Source organism: Dermacentor albipictus, chromosome 3 (assembly GCF_038994185.2).
Source record: "Dermacentor albipictus isolate Rhodes 1998 colony chromosome 3, USDA_Dalb.pri_finalv2, whole genome shotgun sequence".
NCBI lineage: Eukaryota > Metazoa > Arthropoda > Arachnida > Ixodida > Ixodidae > Dermacentor > Dermacentor albipictus.
In genome coordinates this window covers 145,173,439-145,191,882 of record NC_091823.1, presented here as the reverse complement: position 1 = coordinate 145,191,882, position 18,444 = coordinate 145,173,439, and the positions used below count along the sequence as shown (strand labels likewise).

At 48.0% G+C, this 18,444-nt stretch overlaps 1 protein-coding gene across 7 annotated transcripts in view; it reads right to left on the bottom strand.

Annotated features, from left to right (window-relative positions):
* Nucleotides 1–18,444, bottom strand: part of LOC135905306 (uncharacterized) — a 72,305-nt gene that overhangs the window by 20,316 nt on the left and 33,545 nt on the right. For 3 of the 7 annotated variants that reach the window (XR_010565377.2, XR_010565375.2, XM_065436326.2), the window contains one exon: nucleotides 4,528–4,654. Coding sequence is in view for 3 of the 7 variants with exons in the window: in XM_065436326.2 (XP_065292398.1) it covers nucleotides 4,528–4,654 (127 nt within the window). In the remaining 4 variants the exon portion in view is untranslated. Of the gene's footprint in view, nucleotides 1–4,527; nucleotides 4,655–6,438; nucleotides 6,587–8,667; nucleotides 8,739–12,208; nucleotides 12,250–13,223; nucleotides 13,595–18,444 lie in introns of those variants that run through there. The other 4 variants (XR_010565374.2, XM_065436325.2, XM_070536110.1 and 1 more) reach the window with 4 other exon arrangements.

Sequence of the window (18,444 nt, the reverse complement as noted above, 5' to 3'; positions counted from 1 at the left end):
AGGAACCTAGTGCTTGAATTTTCCCCCTCGGTGAGAACACTAGGCGACAATGACGCCGAGTGCGCTTTTCCAACGTCTTTTCGATGCCTCTTGCTTCCGTAAGAAATTTCGTAATGCTCTTGGCTCGCTTACGTATCAATCCGGTGTAAGCCACTTGCTTCAAAACCGCCAATCAGGTAGAACGCTTTCAGCTCTGACGTGTTCGGTTCGACGGGCCTGAATTAGCAGTTGATTTCTGCCCTGAAGATCACGGTGTTCTCATTCAATTTCGGCTCGCTCCTTGGCATGACGCTTGGGAATGTTTGTAGATATCCACTGCGAAAATGTGAAAGTGCAGCTTGTCAGTTTCAATTGTTAAACGTACCGCTTATTGCGCAGGTTTCCGGCCAGCTCTTAAGATCTCTAAACGGTGATCCCGGAATTATCGGCGGCTTCCTTGGCTTTTGCAGCACACCTGGCTGCGGGTGACACGGGCACTCTCATTGTGGCAGTTGTCTAGGCCATGATCTTCCTAGTCTTCTCGGGCGGAGATCCGTACTCGGGTGGTTGTTGTAGCCGGCGGCTAGCTCGCTCGTACATGACGACGTTCTCGTTATTTTCACGCCTGGTATGGTTTATTCGGTCTCCATGAAGCACCCCTACGAAATGTCACGTTAGTAAATCAGGCATCCACCCGTTCGTAGCAATTGCTACAACTGCTACTTTGTAGCAGTTCTTACGAACGGTTGGAGGTCTGATTTTTCCCTTTAATAATTATTTCTCCCCTCCTTGCGGGTTGCCGTAGAACTATTACGTCAAACATGTCACGTTAAGTCACGGTGAACAACACAGTCAGAAAAACCGTGAGTCATGAAAGACTTTATTGGGCGAACGGGAACCAACAAACCAATTTGCATTTGGGCAGAAAGATATTACCGGGCACTTGAGTCGCTTGTTGAGCAAATGATTGGCGATTAACGAGTATCGGCTATTCTCGCGTTTTCTAAGACGATTCCAGCATAATCTTTGGCACTCACGTGTCTTCCGGAATCCACAAATGTATTTGAGTTGCGCGTGAAATTTAATTACATAAGGCTCGACTACAAAATATCAAAGGATAGAATCGACGCACCAGCATGCATCAGAACATCCTGCAATAGTTTCGTCAGGCCCTGAGCTGTCATTTCACATTTGTTATTGGATTAAACGTGTTCACTGGAAAAAGATTTACAAGCACGCTATCAATATTGTAACTAAAAATTGTATTCGATTGGTCTCGTCACGAATCGCAGGGATACGTTTGTCACATCAGGCTAAAAAATTCTACAGCTAAAACTAGAGTGGAGTGCTAGTCAAAAGAGAACTCCGAGTGAATAAGAAACCACTTTAAAACAGAGAGGTCCTACCTCAATGCAACTATCAATAAAATATTCGCAGGGGGAGAACACATATAGTGAAGCTCGAAATTCATTGAGTCTAATATAGTCTCACTGTTGTCATCATCATGATAAAGAACAAAAAGATAGTGGGTGCATAGATATTGTGTTTCCTGAACACACAGGGCTTTTAAGGATTGATAGATTATGGCGTCTTACGTGCCAAAGCCGTGATTTGATTATGTGGCACGCTGTAGTGAGGGATTCCGGAAAATGAAAAAAAAAATATTCATTAAAATCTCCCACGAGTATAAGGCTCGGGAAGCAGGTAAATGAGATTATAAAAGACTCTTTTCGAGATGATGGCTCGGGGGTATATAAATGGTACATACAGTGACCAGCTTATTAAACAGAATAGCCCGTACAGACACTGCCTCAAAGGGCGTGTTAAGGGCGACGGGTCGGCAAGCTACCGCTTTGTCCGCAACTATTGGAACACCGCAGGAGGCATTAGCCTCGTTGCGGTCTTTACGATAGATTATGTATTGACGTAGAAAGTTTGTCTGTGTGGGTTTCAGATGTGTTTCTTGAACACACAGCAGCCTTGGATTATGCTTGTGTAGTAGTTCTCTAATGTTGTCGAGGTTATGTAGAAGTCTTCGTACATTCCACTGTAGTATTTGTGTTTCCTATATGATAAATCATGGGTGCTGTGCGTTTAAGATAGTGAGATTAGTTCACTGGCCTTTTGGAGGCGCCTTGACGTGAGTTTTCTCTTTTTTTTGGAGAGATCGTGAGAGTCTCGCCAATCCTTAGGCGCTGGTGGCACCATCTTGCTGGTGCCTGTGTCCATCACCTCTTGCAAGCGCTTTCCTGGACGTGAAGGTCTCGGTACGTTGGACGAGACCTTTGAGGCCACCTGCCCGGAGGTGGATGGCCCCTAGTGCTGGGGTAGCGGGCCAGCGCTTGCTGCAACCACCGCAAGGGGCAGATGGCGTAACTGCTGACTCACTGCTTCTGGGTCGGACAGCCGCCGGAAGCCGTTGTGTCGCTGCCGCCTGACACGTCACAATGGCAAAGGTGTTCTTTCGTAGGAGGGATACCCGCCTGCATGTCTCCTTGAAACTTACGTTTCATTTTACTTTATTTGTAACAATATCCTTTTCTTTCTTCCAAGATGGGCATGACCACCAGTATACAGCGTGCTCCCCATCACAGTTTACACAGTGGAGAAAGTTTTCACAAGAGTCAGAGGCGTGCTCATGAGCACTGCATTTCGTTCAGGTTTGGCGACCTTGGCAGCTCTGTATTGTGACCGAAACGCTGGCCTTTGAAACTTCGCAGGGGATTAGGAACATATGGCTGAACACAAAGCTTGATATACCCGGCCTCGATGGACTCAGGAAGAAAACTCGTGCCAAAAGTATCAGGTGCTTGGTCTGTGTATCCCTTTTTTGATGCCTCATCTTAATTCGTTTAACGTTGATGACGTTCTGCTCCCTGAAGCCCTCCAGGAGTACAGCCTCAGCAAGCTCCAATAGATCATCATCGGAGACTACGTCATGGGTGGTATTAATAGTACGATGTGGAGATACTGTTACTGTGGCGTCTCGAAATGATACTAGTCCGTGTGACTTTTCATACTTTTCTGGTTGCGGAGCTCCAAGAGATCACCGCTTGCCATCCTGGATGCTTTATAACATTTACCAAAAACTTGGGTGAGAGACTTAGGCACGACGAATACTGAGATTGTTCGCATGGGTTTGTCTGGTTGCTCAGAGTGGACTACGTGGAAACGAGGGAAATTTTTTTTCGTGGGCAAAAACTCGAACGCATCATTCGTGCACCCCATTTTCAGGGAGCAGTCAGGTAGCGAAGGGAAAGACGTAGCCATAGAAGAGTGTAGTCTCGGAAGTAACGCCAGCCACGCACCGTGGAGTCCAAGAAGGGGACGCTGCAGGACCTACGAAACACGATCTGTAAAAGCCAGCTGTACATTACCTGTCCTGTGTGTTTCCTTCTTCGTCCCTTGTCGTTTGCGCGGTTACATGACGCATTCCAAGTATATAACCACTATAACCAAATATGAAATAACCTAGGTTGGCTATTCACACAAGGTCAGCCCTTGCTATCTGGAAAAATTGGAAGTAAGTGAAGCCAGGAGAAGACAGGAAAGATGGAAAGTCAAAGAAAGACGAAGGTTGGAGGCAAGGAGAGGCAGGAAAAGGCAAGCACCGATGTTGCCTGGGTGCGTCAGCCTGGGGGTGGTCCTCTATGTGAAGCAGATGCCAAAGAGGTGTGTTGCCTCCACCGAGGTGCCTAAAAAGTCCGAACACCCGGCATCGGCTCAACCCAAAGGGGGACACCGGAATAATTTGGTCTACCTGGGGCTCCTTAGCGTGCACCTAAATCTAAGTAGAAGTGTGTTTTGGCACTTCGCCCGCATCATAATGCAGGCGCTGTGGTGGGAACTTAATTCCACGATCTCGTGCTTAGCAACCGAACACCATAGCCACTAACCAGCCATGGCAGGTCGCAGCACTTTGGACTAAGTTTCTAATAAGTTCTTTGACATCTAAATTGTGTACGAGTCTCCTTACATTCCTCCGCAATATTGGTGTGTACATATTGCAGAAAACAAGTGTTCTGCGTGTCTAATATAAGACAGCTAACTTAGCTTACAGAGTCTTTTTTGTTCCATATGACGCAGGGTTACTGTGGGCTATAGGGCTCGAAGTGAACCGGTGGTGCGGCTCAACTAGGAATCGTGTTCAGCGCCATCCTTGGATACGGTGGTTTAGCAAAGCCTTGCCTTGAGTGACAGTATTTATAAATGCCACGTGCCTAGAAGTTGATGAGCTCTTCTTGGATGGCGGAGCAACGCAGGCTGCACCTGCCGAAGGGGCTGTTTACCCAACATTAGCCACAGCCTTCGTGGCCTAGTCTGCTGCCGCACTAGCCGTTTACACACCGCATCAGTGTACCGCACGGTACGCTTGAAGTGTATTCACGCGTCCTTGAAGTAGACGCTTTCTTTTGCTTTTACACTTATGATCTATTTTTCTATTTTGTATGTGGGATAAAGTCGGGAGGGAGCAGCCCGGTCGGCATCGCAGTTCGGGCAATGGCTGGGTTCCATTAAGTCGAGAAATATTGCGAAGTGTGGGCTCACCTCGCGGTGTCTTCTGTAGTGGACGATACTTTCTCGATGCCAGCGTGGCTGGTACTGGGCCTGGAGGGATCGGCACTGGCGGAGGACTCCACAGGCGCGTGATTGGTGCTCCCGCTCAGGCTGGCATCTGCATGGCCCGAAAAAACAGCAGAAGTGTTCACTTGTAGCTGTGCAGATGTCGTTGAAAGATCATGAAAAATAAACGTTGGCACGCAAAACCTTTTATTTGGACTTCAAAGGCAGGGAAGGCTGGCTGCTGTGTTGGCGTATGCAGCACGCTCTTTATTTCCGAAATTCTGCATTTCGGTACTCAGTGCAAGCAAGAAATTCGCATTGACGTAACAGACAAGCACGGTGAAAATTATAGATTGTTTATTATTCTAAAAATAAATACTCGGTTTTATTGAAGAATAGAAAACGACCGTGTTCTATGGGAAACGACAGGTCATTACATTTTAGTGGACTACGAAAGTCAAACCTGTCTTGCCAATTTCCAGCAAGAGGCGTGTTCCATGCTTCAGTAAGGTCGCAGTGAAACATATATTAAATTAAATGAGCAGGCTTTGGCACACAACAAATTTGCCTTTACCAAGAAGGACGTGTTCTCGTTATTGTTAAGCTGCTTAGTTAGTAACGCACAAAAGGAAGCTTCAGCGCGGAGGCTTCTGTCTAAGTACTTGGGAGCAAGGATATTGTTTTTCTCGGTCATGCTACATTGATACAGGCTATGGAATGTGAAAGAAAATGATGAAATCTTGTATCTGCCATGAACTAACCTAGCGTTCAGCCAGTGAATGTCTTTATAAAAAGTACTGAATGCGACAAATCGTAAAAATGGATATCAAGCTTGCAACTCTGTAATTGAGTTCTAAATACGATATCATAATTCCGGAAAGTACATTTACTAATGCCCGTAAATTGACAAAAATAACGCGCAGTGGTCTGATGGTCACGAGAAAGTTACAGATAGGCCTTTTGAAAAGCGCTCGGAAACATTTGTCATTTCTGTAAATTGTTAATTCATAAATCAAACTTAGCTGCTATAGATATTCTAAACAATGCGGTTCACAGGACTGCGATATTTGTTATAGGATTACAGTTACTAAATTGCTGACATTCTGTTTCTTATGTTTATAAGCTTGCCAATTTCTGGAAATTTTGGCAAACCATTCAGGCCCTAAATAGATAATTCCGCGACTACAGTCACTAGGACATTCTCAAACGCAACGAACATCGTTCATGTCAGTCTAAGAGCTGCTCCTCAAAGCATTTCTGCATTTTAAATGTTGAGTATGAAATTCCGAAATGTCCCAGAGATGAAGCTTCTGATTCAAATGAAAATTGTTTCGAAAGCTTGGGTCATGCAGCGAAAGCATGGCTGCCGTATGATGTCACAAACCCGCATGCTGACAGTTTACTATCGAACCCCGATAGCCACTACTTTGTATAGGTGAAAGGGTTGTGTGCAAAAGGGCACCTGCCTGTTCTGCATATCACGTATTCATTTCAAGCAGTAGACAGATTGATCGGGTCGTGGACGGAGGAAAAGGTGACTGAACAAGTGTAAAAACTGCATTCAAGTTTAACTACCCAGGAAAACCTTTTCGTGATGTGATAGATGCATGCTGCAACCGATGGTGGAATATTTTTAAGAGCCTGGCTATACGATGCATGATGAGGTGAACGGGTTGTGTGCAAAAGGGACCCTGCCGGTTCTGCATATCGCGTATTCATTTCAAGCACCAGACAGCTTGATCGGGTCGTGGATGGAGGAAAAGGTGACAGAACAAGTGTAAAAACACATGTTTTACAGAATACTAATAAGGCGGGGCTGGTTTTCAGTAAGGTAGACAGAGAGCTGTCTTAAAGGTCCCCTCACCAGGTTTGGCAGTCGTAAAGACACAAACGCACCTCTTAAGTGGTGGCTACCACGTGTCAAACGTATAAGCGGCTGCGTGGCAGGACATAGTTGTAATTTTCAACAGCAGGCCACGTGCCCCTCTTCTGGAAGCAGCCGCGCTTTGAGAGAGCCGGTCAAAGTCCTCTGTAGCTGAAGTTCCTAAGAATGCATTTTCAGTTATCAGTAAATGTTTAACAAAATATAAACAAAAAGTGGCTGCGATCCTCTGCACGCCTTCGATACCCATCACACTGCTTAATGTAGGCCGCCCAATGCGCATATGTGAGGGTGGTGTTGCCTGCATCTGATAAGATGGGAAAGACGGCCCGAATTAGAAATGAACAAGGCAGTATCGTTGAACAATGTAACAGCAACAACTCCGTCACGTTGCGGCAAATTTATTGAGCGCATGTTTCACAGAATACTAATAAGGCGGGGCTGGTTTTCCGTAAGGTAGATAGAGAGCTGTCTTAAAGGCCCCCTCACCAGGTTTGGTTGTCGTGAAGACAAACGCTCCTCTTAAGTGGTGGCTACCGCGTGTCGAACGTATAAGCGGCTGCGTGGCAGGGCATAGCTGCAATTTTCAACAACAAGCCACGTGCCCTTCTTCTGGAAGGAGCCACGCTTTAAGAGAGCCGGTCAAAGTCCCACGAACAAATGCATCTGTGTAATGCGAAGTCCTCGCGAAGGCACGGACCACTGCACGCCGATTTGGTTGATCACCCAATGACAGAATGCGCACAAACAGATTGCCCTACCACAAAATTGTATCAGAATAAGGAATTGAGACACGGTTCGTCACGTTAACATGACGTAGGCCCTTTGCTCCTGTGGGGAAGAAGGCAAGGAAGGAACGGTGCTTGAGAACGCCATTCGAGGCAGAGGGGGAGGGTGTCTGCAGACAGTGACACTCGCCTGTTGATGGGACAGTAGCAAGACAGCTCGATGTCACCTATGGTAGTGGCGGTGGTGAATTGTAGCAACAGGCGGGTTTAGCCTGGCGATCAAGGCCGGCAATTGCTCCGCCCGGGCGCCTCTTACAATACCGCTGAAGTCTCTTAAGAATTCGGTAAAGAGGCGTGAAGTTTCTTTGCGGGCTACAACTGATCCCTCGTGAAATGTAGGGTGTTGCAGGCATGCATGCGGAAGGTCCTCTTTTTGCAGATTCTTCAGGAGAGCGCCCCTGTCATCTTGAAATTTCGGGCAGGACAACAAGAAATGCTCAATGCCTCCTGTCTCGTTGCATGCCGTACAGTTTGGAGAAATGGTTCACCCGTTTGAAATAACCAGGCTGGTGTACGGGCAGATCCTGTCCTTATTCGATATATAAGTGAGGCTTCCTCTGGGTGAAATCAGTTGGTCACGCAGGGCACATGCGGTGGAACCTAAAGTGACCCAAAGTGATTTCGAATGTCAGATTTTTTCAACTGACTACTCTTTGGAGCCTTGACTTTTGGAGGATTATAGAGCGCTGCGTATGCAACTTCCTCAGCTTTTTCATTGCTACAGGTACCATTGTGGCAGGGAATCCGCTGAAACTTTACTGTAAAACCTCTGTTGTTGAGTTCTTTCACGATGGCTAGGTATTTGCGTGGGAACATGAGGGATGGCAGACCACGGTATAGTTGTTGTAACGTGGCCTTTGCGTCCGTCAGGACAACCACATTCTGCGGAGGCAAAGTGTAATTCGCGCAGAGCAGCAGATATTGCTACGCCTTCCACAACTGTCGAATGTCACGTATTCTCTCCCATAACGAATGCACTTGAAAATTGTATTGCCGAAAGGCTGCCTTGACGGCGCCTTGCAAATTTCCAGTGTATAAATGAAGCTTGCAATGGCACCCGGCAAAAGGCACTTCAACGACAGGATCTTCTAGCAAGCGCTTAACGTGAAGAATAAAACAGGCGGTTGGCTTGGCTTCGCATTGCAATACTCGTTACCCTGACCACATTCCAACTCGAAATGCAAGACAAATCGAAAAGCGTCGATTGCCTTTACGAAATAATTCATCACGTTGAAAGTGCATTCATTCGAAACTTGAGCGACGTAGAACATGCGTAATGTTGTCTCTGTTAGCGCTCAATTCATCTGCATGAATACCACGATGACTGCACAAGCAGCAACCGACATGGTGACGCTAGTATGGTGTCAGTATGACCAATAAATGCACCGCCGTCCTCTGGCTTTGTTAAGCATGTCCGCGAGTGGTATCGATGGTTAAAGGCCATGCCGTGCGTACCATTGACGTCAGTGGCATCGGTCTGGCGGTTCCGCGCCTTCAACGCGGCATCGATGTACTCTTCAATATACCTGGAATGAGACGTACATATTGGCTGTGGCTCGGTGCTCCGAGTTACGGCAGAATATACCTGAAGTGGGTTTTTGCCAAACAGAATTTGGAACAAGGGAACTGCTTTGTTTTAATTAGGGTAATACCTGTAATGTGTCATTTTATCAAAAGTATAACTTGCTGGCTGGCATAGGTGAACGGTGCACTCTTAAATTGCGTAATTTCTTAAATCATGACATGAAGCATGAAATATAAGAAAACAAACAATGATGCTAGAACCAAGTTAGGAAGATGCTAAGTTGCAAGATTACGATATAATTATGTAGGGTCATACGCTCCAAAGCGCTTATTTTAGACGACGTGCGTATAGCTCTACAACATCGTGCGAGTCAACTGGAAAGCGCTAGTCATACACACTGTGACGGGATGGCCGCACCATGAGTAGCGCGCGGAGATGGTGGACGAGAGCTCAAAACTATGCTTTCGGTAACGCAAGGTTATGTTAGGTTTTGCTGCATTATATTAGCTCTCGTACAAGGGCCGTGCCAGTCTGCTGAATCAGTCGCCCAGCCACGTCCGCAACAGCTGTGCCAGCGTGCGACCACGCATCTCAAAATTTGCAGTCGCCAATTGTTCTCGCCATTTCACGATTACGTTCGCACGCTCTGCCAACGCGGCCGTTCGCAGTCGCGCCAAAGAAACGGGGCCGTCGCTGCGCCTCGGTAGTGCTTTCCGATTTACCCGAACGTGCCGTAAAAATGGACACAGCATTCACTTCAAAGACGTATGGCGTTTTTCTTCAAGCGTGCCTTTTATATTTCCTGAAAAACAAGTAACAGCAAAAAGTTCAGAAGTGTTCTCACGTGGTCACACATCTCTTGCGTGTTTAGCAAATGGTACTATTTGTGCGATATTTTGTGAGGCTCCTGGCATGTGCTCACTCAACCGCCAATTGAAGTGTGACATACGGTTTTATTTATTTATATCCTTGTGTTTCACGTTTCAAAACCCTGACCTCGCTATGACGAACTCTTGGACGGATCACGGAATTAAATTTTACCTCCTGGGTTTCGGTAAGGTGCACATAAATCCAAGTTATGGACCCTTCTTGCGTTTCACAATCACTGGAGAAATGCCACTGCGTCTGGAATATTACCCGTGATGTTGAGCTAAGCAGCGCAACATGCCAGCGAATGGTCTACTGCTACAACTGTGTGGTGCCGTAATCAAACACAAGCTAAATTATATATGTCATTGTCATTATATATGTCATTATATAAGTCAAATGTCATTGATGTACTCGTCAACATACCTGGAATGAGACATACGTATTGGCCTTTGACCCTGCACTCCTAGTTACGGCAGAATATATCTGAAGAATGTTTTGGGGCAAACAGAATTTGGAACAAGAGAACTGCTGCTCGTTAATGAAGGTTGTGCCTGCAATGTATCATTTTAATCACTTTCTGGCTGGCATACGGTGAACGGCACGCTCTTAAGTTGCGTAATTTTATAAATCATGACATGTAGCACAAAATATTAGAAAACAACGAATGATGCTAGAACCAAGTTAAGAAGGTGCTAAGCTGCAAGATTACGAGAAAATTATGTACTGCTCTCCCCATTATAATTCAATCTGGCAATGAAAGTGCTCTCGGACCGGCTGACGACAGTGACCAACGTCAATCATGCCCTGTACGTAGACGACATTACGGTGTGGTGCCCGGGAGGGTCCGACACAGAAGTAGAGCGGGCTCTTCAAGAGGTGCTGGACACAACGGAAGAGTGCCTGAAGGAAACGGGACTCCTTCTGTCACTCAGCAAATCGGAACTTGCTGTACAGGCCCTCGAAACAAGGCATGAGGAATTTGACGCCGATAGATCAAACACCGATCAAATTACACACGAGTGCCGGCCAGCAGATTCCCAGAGTGGACACTATAAGATTCCTGGGGCTGCTAATTGAGGCTAAAGGCGGTAACACACAAACTGTCATGAAACTCACGTCCGAAACGGAGAACATGTTCCGGCTGATCCTCAGGGTGACGAAGCGCAGGGGAGGGCTCAGCGAGAGCAATCTCATTAGACTTTACCACGCCTTCCTCATGAGTCGCGTAAATTATGTAGCCTCGGCGCTAAAATGGACCTAGAGAGACGCGGCCAAGATAGCGACACTGATGCGCAAGAGCATCAAAATGGTGCTAGGTCTTCCGATCACTACAAGCACGGAGCGGCTCGATCGGTTAGGGGTCCACAATTCACTATCAGAAATCATCGAAGCGCACACCAAGGCACAGGTCGTGCGGCTGCCGACCACCAAGGCCGGCAGGCGCATCCTAGAAGAAGCAGCGATAAATGCCGAGACAGAGTGCAACGCAAGCAAGATTGTGCTCAGCGCGGCGGTCAGGGGCACTTTCAAGGTAGAACCGCTTCCGAGAAACGTCCACCCACAATTCAACGTGGGGCGCCGAAAGGCGAGGGCCCGAGCACAGATGAAATCAACCGCCAACTGCCCGGGACTGGCGGCATTTGTAGACGCGGCCCAGTACGGGCGCAGCGACCGGTACGCGGCCGTCTCGATACGCTGGGATGGCACGATAATTAACGCAGCATCAGTCAAGAGGGTAACGTCTGAAGTGGCCGAACAGGTGGCAATAGCCATGGCAATGAGAGACCCCGAACGTCCTTACGTCTAGACAGATTTGCGATCGGCAGCAAGAGCATTCGCCTCGGGCTCGATATCCCGGGAAGCGGCGGCCGTCCTCGGCAGCGAGCGAGCCGCGGGTCAGCACATCGTCAAATGGTTTCCAGCCCACATGGGGGCCGACGTGCACCACGAAGTTCCCAACGCCAACGAGCTGGCGCATGGACGCGCGCAAGGGCTCCCGCACCGCGGCGGTCGTGGCGAGCGAAGTGGCGGGGAGGGAGGGGAGCACCGACACCCGCTGCTCACCTTCAACGAAATAACAACACACTATCAGCTGTCGAGGAGGACCTTCCCACTCCCCCACGCTAAACTCACTAGCCCACAGTCATCGATATTCAGAATGCTTCAGACAGAGCCGTTCTCCTCGAGAGGCAGACTGAGCCGTTATGCACCAGAAGTAAAGCCGCAATGTCTGGATTGTGGCGAATCGTACTGCTCGCTAGTGCACATGCTCTGGCAATGCCCCGCGTTAAGCGGCACCATGTTCACTAAAAAGGAAGACTGGGTGGACGGCCTGCAAAGCGACGAACACCAGACCCAGCTCCGGGCCGTCCAGAGCGCTCACGAAAGGGCGGAGGCTCACGGGCATCCCGTCCCAACGTGGGTGCGGCCCGCGACCCCTGCCGGCCACTAAACCAAGAGTGGGTGGGGAGGGGTTCCTCAGGACGCAATAAAGTTATTTCTTCTCCTATGTACTGCCATCCCCTCCGAGGCGGCTATTTTAGCCTACGCGCCTATAGCTCTACGACGTCATGCGAGTCAACTGGAAAGGTCGAGTCATACACATTGCGGCAGAACTGCCGTGCCATGAGCGGCGTGCGGGAACGTTGCACGAGAGCTTAAAATTATGCATTAGGTAACGGAAGGTTATGTTAGGTTTGGCTGCGTTATATTAGCTCTCGTACAAGGGCCGTGCCAGTTGGCCTGGTCGGTCGCCCAGCCACGTCCGTAACAGCGCTGCTAGACTGCGACCATGCATATTCAGATTTGCGGTCGGCCTCTGTTCTCGTCATTTCATGATTACGTTCGCATGCTCTGTCAACGCGGCCGTCGCGGCGTCCAGGTAGCACTTTCCGATTTTCCCGAACATGCCGTAAAAATGAACAGAGCCTTCATTTCAAACATATATGGCGTTTTTCATCAAGCGCACCTTTTATATTTCCTGAAAAACGAGTAACACCAAGGAATTTCAGAAGACGTGGGCTCAGTTGGTCACACATGTCTCACGTTTTTAGCAAATTGTACTGTTTGTGCGATGTTTTGTGAGGCTCCTGGAGTGTGCTCACTCCACCGCAAAGGAAGTGAGGCGTATTATTTTATTTATTTATATACTACGGTTTCACGCTTCAAAACCCCGATCCCTCTATGACGGCCTCTTGGAAGGATAACGGAATTTCACCACCTGGGTTTCGGTAATGCGCGCGTAAATCCAAGTACCGAAGCCATCTTGCGTTTCACAATCACTGGTGAAAGGCCACTGCTTCTGCAACATTATCCGTGATGCCACGCTAAGCAGCGCTACATGCCAGCCAACAAGTTACTGCTACAACTATGCGATGGGATGATAAAATACAATCTAAATATATGTATATATATACCTTGATAACAACATTTGCCTCCTATAGGGGCAGTTCCCTTTACCATGACCATAAACAGCCGCAGCCACGCTCTGTGTAAGTTGCCCACGAAAACGCCCATTTTGATGTGGAAACAAATGTATAGCTGTTAAAGCCTGCATCCCAGGTTGTTTGTGCGGCTAACAATATCCAATGAAAATTTAACAAACTGGAATACTCACGAAGGATAATGGACGCAAGTGCCTGAAGCACCCTCGCCACCTTTCTGGTTTGTGCCCGGGTTTACTTCGTCCACGGAGGTAAACGCGGGAGGCGTGTGTACGCCATTTCTTTGTTCAGCCATGCCTGATGCTGACGCTCCGGAATACTCGCGTCTTTCTGAGACAGAACGTTGTTGAATGATCGCGCATGCGCAATCTGCCAAGAGTGAAAGAGAACCAACAAAACACTGGGTATTTTGGCAACTCGTATGAAATCGTAAAGCCCATCTGGAAAAAGAGACGATAGAGTGTGCCGCTATGTCGACGCTAAAGAGCTAACATTCTAACTCTAAAAGAGGCGCCCCAGTGACCCGTGCTGAACAGACACCAAATCATCAACGCAAATTTAAATAAATCCTTCAGGCAGGTGAAAACCAGACACATGCATGTGTTTATTACAGTTTCTTTGTTTCAGAAGTGCTAAGGCTTCCGCCAGGAGGTATCCGTAGTCGTGGCGCAAGTAGTGTATACATAGAATGAGCCAAAGCCAACGCAACGTTTATAGGAGGGTGGATCAGAAAGTCTTTTCCCCTATATTTTAGGCCAAATTACGCGAATAAATGTGAAGACAACATATGTGAAGTCAACATTGGCTTTATCCCTTTGCGTGTAGCTACTCTAGTGACAATTGATTTTAGGCATGCAAGGCACGTATAAGTGACGTCAGTGCTCTCTATTAGCACAAGCTCGCTCCTGCTCGCTTCAGTGTGTTTTGGATTGTACATAGAGCCAGCCTTCACGAGGACGCTTTTTAGGCAAAATGCGTCATCCCTAAAATCTTTTGCACCCACCCGAGCTCGAGGAACATAAGCGTCAGGACCCCAAGGCCGCTTGCAGTCATTCGTCTCAGGCACCTCAGACCCGTCTTGCACTCTGGAATGAAAATACTTGCCAATCCGCCGTGGTTGCTCAGTGGCTATGGTGTTAGGCTGCTGAGCACGAGGTCGCGGGATCGAATCCCGGCCGCGGCGGCCGCATTTCGATGGGGGCGAAACGCGAAAACACCCGTGTACTTAGATTTAAGTGCACGTTAAAGAACCCCAGGTGGTCAAAATTTCCGGAGTCCTCCACTACGGCGCGCCTCATAATCAGAAAGTGGTTTTTGCACGTAAAACCCCAGAATTTTTTTTAAATACTTGCCAAACGTAAATGATAGCTGGCCCGAACAGGCAAGCGACGTTCCTTCATTAAAATAAAATACTTCGTCTAGAACAGCCACCATGCAGTTCGCGTTGCCCATGTTACCACCTGGCATCACGTTAGAGCGGTCACCGTTTTCGCTCCAGAAAATAATATGGTTTGTGACTGCAAGAATTTCCTACTTCTATTACGACAGGCCCTACCGTCAATTTCCATCGTCATCCACGAGGCACTGCTGCGTGAATTGCAAAAATCCTGCGCAGGGAATGGTCATTTCCCGTGTGTTTTCGTCGCCAGATTATTCTACTAGATGATCATAATTTCTCCATATCATGAAAGGGACAATCCTGCGTGGTATGGCATAATCTTGATGTCTGAACCGTGCAGACAGGACCACATACCACAACAGTATCTTGCAGTACAAGTTTAATGCTTGACAGACGCAGCTGCCGTAGGAAGGAAAATACGCGCATTCCCATCGCGGACAAGAGAAGAAATTTCTTGTGGCAACTAGAGCTGACAGAGCATCGAAGTTGACTACACGCGGGAGTTCTGTACGTCAGCCTGAAGAAGTGTATCTACAGGCACATTTAGGAAGCATTGTTCAATGAGGTCATTTTGCGGTAAGAACTAAACGATTGCCTCAGTAAATGCCCTCTTTGTTGAGACAGCTTTCGGTATTTGCTCAGAGGACGAGCTTGTTCGGGTCATATAGGAAGGAGCTCTATATTGACGTTGATTCATCGAAGAAAGCAAAAACAACGAAATCCACCTCTAGAAAACGTTGCCCTTCCAGTAAATTTCGTTGTTACTGGCTCAATGACGCCTTTCCCATACTTGTCAAATGATGGGGCTTTCCAGGAAGAGCTTACCTTTCAGACAAAGTATGCGTGCTCTGAAGTATGTTAACGCAAATTAAGTGTTCCTTTTTTTTACAACTTTGTGTGCCTAAAATAGGGGCGCTTTATTGAGATTCATGTACTGCCTCTAAATTTGCTATGTTGAAAGTCTAAGCATAAGCCGGTCTCCCAGCTGTAACTTAAAGCTTGAAAGTATTTGGCGCAGCGCACGAGCGTACGCCGTGATGTTCATAAAGTTATCTTCTCTAAAAATTTTTTTTTCGGTGGTAGCAAATCCTTATCGGAAGCATTATGCGGGAGACACATGGTGCGATTTTCCGCGCGAACGGTCGTACGACCATTCGCATCGGCTGCCGCACTCAACGGTTTCCCAGCAGAATCCGCCGCATGCGGCGTCGGATCGCACACCGCGCATGCGACCAACTTGCTGAATATTGTCGTGTGACTGCCGCATCGGCCGGCGACCGCAGCCAATGACAGCGCCGGTAGCGCGAACGTCACGGCCACGTCATAGACCCGACGGGGTGGAGCCGGCGAGCGAGCGCCTCGCCGCTCCGATCATGTCTGTTTTTTTTTTTTTCTCTCTGGTCGAAACGAAGGCCTCTTTCGCCGCTGACGGCGGTACATAAATAAGCTGCAATTTGTTTCTGACACGAAATAACTCATAGAATAAAGTGGCCTTGAAAGAGTGCATGTTATAAAACATCCCGCGATACAGTAAATCGTTGGCGTGATTTCTAATCGGACGCGGTCAGCGCAGACGCGCCAGCAATCGTCTATGCGAAGCGGCTCGCCTGACTGGCGTGTTTACTCATCGCTACTAACGGCACCGAGAAAAATAACCGTATTTTCACTTAGGAGAAACATAAATGTTCAGACATTGATTGTGCTGATGAATTTAGGCGCTTTATTACGAGCTGCGGACGCATCGGCATGGGCCCTCGGCCTCGGATAGACGGCCGGCGAGCTTTGCCTACACCGTCTCCCAGCGATCGCAATCTCGCCTGGCATGCTCGTTCGCTTCTGTCGGCGCCAATGAAATAAAATGTGCTGCAATTTAAGCGTGAGATAACTGTGTACATGTTGTGCCGACTAACATAGGCGCTTCGTTATACGAGCTGCAAGCGATCGTGTCGCAAGCGCCACCGCGGTGTCGGATTCGTTGGCCGAGCGAGCTATGCCTGCCGGCTGCTCCTGTAGCCATCGGCCGCTGTAAGGAGCCGTTACTGCTAACGCGTTCTTGCGGAAACACGTCTACAGTGCTTCCATAGGCGTGTTTATATTGTCATCGTTTGTTTCAAACAAGAGAGCTGTGCAAATACGTTTGCTTTCACTTTCTGTTCGAAGTTATGAAGCATTCCGAACTTCCACGCAGGGGCGCCGGTTCTGGGCGGAGCTACCCGCCGCTCGCTCATTCGTACCATGTGTCCCGAATCGCCGCATGCGGCAAGGCGCACACGACGCGCCGTACGACAGATCGCACGGAAAATCGCACCATGTGTCTCCCGCATTATACAATGTTGTGCCTACTCGCGGTTAAAAATAGGTAAATGAAAGGAAAATTATGCCCATCCAGTACAAACATGGTCATTGTGTAAGGACAGGTGTGTGCAGGATGAATTATAAGAATAATGACAGGTGTAAGGTTCACTTATTTTTTTCTCGGTTCATCCTTGTGCTCGTGGCGTAGTGGAACCTGCACTGCGCATGCGCATGAAGTGACGTGAAGCACGCACCTATTCGGCAACACAGCAGCAGCCACAATCAACAATAACGTCCTGGATGGGTCATCGAAAAGGTTGAGTTTAAAAACAAAAGTACCACGATTGCAAGCTCACACCCTGAACTGTCTTTCGATATGGATGAGGCTTCGTGAATGCCTACTTGACCTATGCTTGGAGTTATACCACTGCTCCTGGGCATGTGAGACGTGTTTGTCCTGTTTCTACGTTTAGTCATGTCCTACGCTACGAAAAAAGAACACATCCTAAGCCGCAGACGCTGAAGTTAGGTTGCTATCCTTGGGAGTGATGACGCCATAGTCATAAATTGTGCTTCACACTCAGTTCCAATCAGGTGACCTAATACGTAAAATGATGAAATAAGCAAACAAGCTCTGACATGCTGCTCGGTGAATGCCCGATGGATCAAATGTGGCTAGTCCGGCTGGCCGACGACGCCGCCAAGATTCAAGGTCCAGCCGCCAGCTGAGGAAGGGAGTCTCAGGTGGCGCTAGCCTCCCGGCCACCCGTCTGACTTGACCCAAGCGAGGAGCTTGAATAAAGTTTTCTTTTTCTCTATCACCATGATTCCATTGCAGGGTGCCCGACCAATCGATTAGAAGCCTTTGTGGGTAAGTGCAAAAGTAAGCCAGCAGAAAATGATGCGAAATGAGCGTGCCGGAGACAACAGAACTCTTCTTCGAAGATTAGAGAAGCTATAATATACCTTAAAGAAAAGTTACAGTTGGTTGAGCGAGGGACAGACGAAAGGGGAAAGGTAGGGAGGTTAACACGTGGGGGAGATCCGGTTTGCTACCCTACGCTGGGGAGAGAGGGGAGGGGGAGTTAAAGTGATACCAAAGTAGAGAGAAAAAAAGAAAGGAGCATAGACATGCAATTACAGTCGGCCACTGTCGCCGCATACCGTCACCAAGGTAAATATACCTGGTAGCGAAGCTTCCATAGGAGCCCATACATTCAAAACATGGCGGTTCATCGGTGGTTCACGGTACTTCGCGCCATCTGTATGTGGAGGGAACACTTCTGGCGGAAGAAAAAATAATGTGACGCCATAACCGTTAAAGACAGAAGTGACGTCATTTTGTTTTCGAAGGGGCGAAATTTCTTTTTTTGGCCTGCCTTTAGAGCTATATATTCAAATGCCCCGCCATTCGACTTGATGGGCCTTTCTAGCTTTCAGCGCGGAAAGCGATGCAGGAAGAGGCCAGCCATACGCTTGCCGAAATCGCATCCCTGCACAGAACATATTTGCTTGGAGGCCGGCGAAAGCTTTAGGTGCAGAGTGCTGGTCCTATCGTCGGATGCCAAGCCCGTCGCGCAGAGCAGTCGCACGAGAACAATTAAACAATTATCTGACGGTCACAACTCACTACTTTTCAAGAAGCGATGGATCTACCCGTGTCACCAAATTCAGACAGACTTCGACAAGCAAAAACGCAC